The sequence below is a fragment of the Clupea harengus genome, chromosome 24 (assembly GCF_900700415.2).
Source record: "Clupea harengus chromosome 24, Ch_v2.0.2, whole genome shotgun sequence".
NCBI classification, from domain to species: domain Eukaryota; kingdom Metazoa; phylum Chordata; class Actinopteri; order Clupeiformes; family Clupeidae; genus Clupea; species Clupea harengus.
This window is the reverse complement of record NC_045175.1, coordinates 17,242,450-17,247,449: the sequence shown is the minus strand read 5'-3', so window position 1 is coordinate 17,247,449 and position 5,000 is coordinate 17,242,450. Positions and strand designations below refer to the sequence as shown.

The window sequence follows — 5,000 nt, the reverse complement described above, 5'->3', positions numbered from 1 at the left end:
ACCAGCCTGACAGACACAACACCAGCCTGACAGATACAACACCAGCCTGACAGACACAACACCAGCCTGACAGACACAACACCAGCCTTACAGACACAACACAACACCAGCCTGATACAACACCAGCCTGACAGACACAACACCAGCCTGACAGACACAACACCAGCCTGACAGACACAACACCAGCCTGACAGACACAACACAACACCAGCCTGACAGACTCAACACCAGTCTGACACAACACCAGCCTGACAGACACAACACCAGCCTGACAGACACAACACCAGCCTGACAGACACAACACCAGCCTGACAGACACAACACCAGTCTGATGCAAAACAACATCAGTCTGATACAACACCAGCCTGACAGACACAACACCAGCCTGACAGACACAACACCAGCCTTACAGACACAACACCAGCCTGACAGACACAACACCAGCCTGACAGACACAACACCAGTCCAACAGACACAACACCAGCCTGGCAGACACAACACCAGTCCAACAGACACAACACCAGCCTGACAGACACAACACAACACCAGCCTGACAGACACAACACCAGCCTGACAGACACAACACCAGTCTGATACAACACCAGCCTTACAGACACAACACCAGCCTGACTGATACAACACCAGCCTTACAGACACAACACCAGCCTGACAGACACAACACCAGCCTGACAGACACAACACCAGCCTGATACAACACCAGCCTGACAGACACAACACCAGCCTGACAGACACAACACCAGTCTGACTGACACAACACCAGCCTGCGACCACAACACAACACCAGCCTTACAGATACAACACCAGCCTGACAGACACAACACCAGCCTGACAGACACAACAACAGCCTGACAGATACAACACCAGCCTGACAGACACAACACCAGCCTGACAGACACAACACCAGCCTTACAGATACAACACCAGCCTGACAGACACAACACCAGCCTTACAGACACAACACCAGTCTGACAGACACAACACCAGTCTGACTGACACAACACAACACCAGTCTGACTGACACAACACCAGTCTGTGACCACAACACCAGTCTAACACAACACCAGTCTGACTGACACAACACCAGCCTGACAGACACAACACCAGCCTGACAGACACAACACCAGTCTGACAGACACAACACCAGTCTGACTGACACAACACAACACCAGTCTGACTGACACAACACCAGTCTGTGACCACAACACCAGTCTAACACAACACCAGTCTGACTGACACAACACCAGCCTGACAGACACAACACCAGCCTTACAGACACAACACAACACCAGTCTGATACAACACCAGTCCAACAGACACAACACCAGCCTGACAGACACAACACAACACCAGTCTGATACAACACCAGTCCAACAGACACAACACCAGCCTGACAGACACAACACCAGTCTGACACAACACAACACCAGTCTCAGACAACACCAGCCTGACAGACACAACACAACACCAGTCTGATACAACACAACATCAGCCTGACAGACACAACACAACACCAGTCTGATACAACACAACATCAGCCTGACAGACACAACACCAGCCTGACAGACACAACACAACACCAGCCTGACAGACACAACACCAGCCTGACAGACACAACACAACACCAGTCTGCGACCACAACACCAGTCTGCGACCACAACACAACACCAGTCTAACACAACACCAGTCTGAGACATCACCAGTCTGATAGACACAACACAACACCAGTTTGGATCAGGGATTAGGAAATACTAAGTTGAATACAATATTGTCAAACAGTACACTGACAAATGAAACTCTTGATCTTGATACTGTTGATAATGACAGAGAGTTGCAGAAGGGACAAAATATGTGGTATAAATTCTTCTGACACTGAATTAAAGTCTTTGGACTATCCTCCTTATGGGTGTTACACAAAATGTGTTCCCCAGGTCCTGAGATCATGAGTAAGCTAGCCGGCGAATCAGAGAGCAACCTGCGCAAGGCCTTCGAGGAGGCGGAGAAGAACGCCCCCGCCATCATCTTCATCGATGAGCTGGATGCCATCGCCCCCAAGAGGGAGAAGGTGGCACACACACACACACTCAATTACACACACACACACTCAAATACACACGCACATACACACACATACATACACACACACACACACACAAACACTCAAACGCACACACACACACACACACACGCACCAATACTCAAACGCACACATTCACACACACACACAAACACACACACACACACACAAACACACACACTCAAACGCATGCATATTTGCGAATGCCGCATACACACACACACACACACACTATACTTTTACCTCCATCGAGTGTTATAGTCAACATGGGTTTATGTGTTTAGAACATTACACTGTGAGCAAGTACAAATAACACAGTTCTATGCCCTTTAACTGTATGTATGAGCCCTTGTACATATTCATGACTGTGTTTCATGACTGTGTTTGTGTCTGTGTTTGTGTCTGTGTCTGTGTCTGTGTCTGTGTTTGTGTTTGTGTCTGTGTTTGTGTCTGTGTCTGTGTCTGTGTCTGTGTTTTATGTCTGTGTCTGTGTCTGTGTCTGTGTCTGTGTCTGTGTTTGTGTCTGTGTTTGTGTCTGTGTCTGTGTCTGTGTTTTATGTCTGTGTCTGTGTCTGTGTCTGTGTTTTATGTCTGTGTTCGTGTCTGTGTTCGTGTCTGTGTCTGTGTCTGTGTTTGTGTCTGTGTCTGTGTCTGTGTCTGTGTTTTATGTCTGTGTCTGTGTCTGTGTCTGTGTTTTATGTCTGTGTTCGTGTCTGTGTCTGTGTCTGTGTTTGTGTCTGTGTTTTATGTCTGTGACTGTGTCTGTGTCTGTGTTCGTGATTGTGTTTTATGTCTGTTCATGTCTGTGTTTAGACTCACGGGGAGGTCGAGCGACGAATCGTCTCTCAACTCCTCACCCTGATGGACGGCCTCAAGCAACGTGTCCATGTCGTTGTCATGGCAGCCACAAACAGACCCAACAGCGTGGATCCAGCTCTACGCCGCTTTGGTGAACATCAACACACACACACACACACACACACACACACACACACACACACACACACATACTTAAGTAAGGATAACATTTGGTAAACAAACACAGAGCAAACACCTTTCTTCCTTTCTTCTGCTCTTAGGGAGGTTTGATCGTGAGATTGATATCAGCATCCCTGACTCCATTGGCCGACTGGAGATCCTACAGATTCACACCAAGAACATGAAACTAGCAGACGACGTGGATCTGGAGAGGGTGAGGAGAGGAGGGGGGAGACGAGGAGGGAGGAGGAGGAGGAAGGGAGAGGAAGGGAGAGGAAGGGAGGAGGGAATGAGCGGAGAGGAGAAAACAGGAGGACAGAGGGGAAAAGAGAGGATGAGAGGAGGAGGGGATAGCACAATATTTGTGATTGTACGAATATCTTTATGTATACCGGTAGTTGTGGATATGCATCTGTGTGTGTGTTTATGTGCTTGAGTGTATGTGTTTATTTGTGTGTATATTAATATGTATGTATACGTATATCTGTCTGTGTATGTGTGTGTGTGTGTGTGTGTGTGTGTGTGTTTGTGTGTGTGTGTCTTTATCCATGTGTGTGTGTGTGTGTGTGTGTGTGATTATCCATGTGTGTGTGCTGGTTCCCCCAGATAGGCAAGGAGACCCACGGTCACGTAGGTGCTGACATGGCGGCGCTGTGCTCCGAGGCGGCCCTGCAGGCCATCCGTAAGAAGCTGACCCTCATCGACCTCGAGGACGACACCATCGATGCCGACCTGCTCAACTCGCTCGCCGTCACAATGGACGACTTCCAGGTCAGCTGCAGCACCTCCGCTCTGAGATTTTACATCACGTGAACCCACACACACACACACACACCTCATACACACATGCCACACATGATGCACACACACACCACATACACATGACACACACACAAGCCACACACACACACCACATACACATGACACACACACACATGCCACACACGATGCACACACACATGCCACACATGATGCACACACACACCACATACACATGACACACACACAAGCCACACACACACACCACATACACATGACACACACACACATGCCACACACGATGCACACACACATGCCACACACACGCCACACACACATGCCACACACGATGCACACACACATACACCACACACACATGCCACACACACACACCACATACACATGCCACACTCAAGCCACATACACACCACACACACACCACATAAACACCACACACACACCCCACACACACATGCCACACACAAGCCACATACACATGCGACACATATACACCACACACACACGCCATACACACCACATGCACGGCACTTACACACGTGACACACGCAACACACGCCACACGTACACAACACATACACACACCACACACCACGCAATTGTCTCTTCCACCCACCCCCTCACACTCCCTGTTCCTTTCTCTTCCTTTTTCTTCCCCACCACTCCCCCCCTCTTTCACCTTCCCACTCCTCCCTCTTCTCTCTCTCTCCATCCCTGGCTCCATCCCTCTCTCTCTCTCTTTATCTCTTCCTCTCTCTCTCCATCTCTCTCTGCCCTCTCTCTATCTCTCTCTCCCCTCTCTCTCCATCTCTCTCCCCTCTCTCTCATCCCTCTCTCTCTCCATCCCTGGCTCCATCCCTCTCTCTCTCTCTTTATCTCTTCCTCTCTCTCTCCATCTCTCTCTGCCCTCTCTCTATCTCTCTCTCCCCTCTCTCTCCATCTCTCTCCCCTCTCTCTCATCCCTCTCTCTCTCCATCCCTCCCTCCATCCCTCTCTCCCTCTCTCCATCTCTCTCTCCATCTTTCTCTCCCTCTCCATCCCTCTCTCCTCTCTCCATCCCTCCCTCCCTCCATCCCTCCATCCCTCCTTCTCTCTTTCTCCTGCAGTGGGCCCTGGGTCAGAGTAACCCCTCTGCACTGAGGGAGACGGT

At 49.8% G+C, this 5,000-nt stretch overlaps 1 protein-coding gene across 1 annotated transcript in view; it reads left to right on the top strand.

Annotated features, from left to right (window-relative positions):
• Positions 1–5,000, top strand: part of zgc:136908 — a 28,788-nt gene that overhangs the window by 18,293 nt on the left and 5,495 nt on the right. Inside the window, exons 9-13 of the mRNA XM_031562510.1 lie at positions 1,950–2,083; positions 2,909–3,044; positions 3,175–3,287; positions 3,680–3,844; positions 4,957–5,000. The exon at positions 4,957–5,000 is cut by the window's right edge and continues 79 nt beyond it. Of these exons, the coding sequence (XP_031418370.1) occupies positions 1,950–2,083; positions 2,909–3,044; positions 3,175–3,287; positions 3,680–3,844; positions 4,957–5,000 (592 nt within the window). The remainder of the gene's footprint in view (positions 1–1,949; positions 2,084–2,908; positions 3,045–3,174; positions 3,288–3,679; positions 3,845–4,956) is intronic.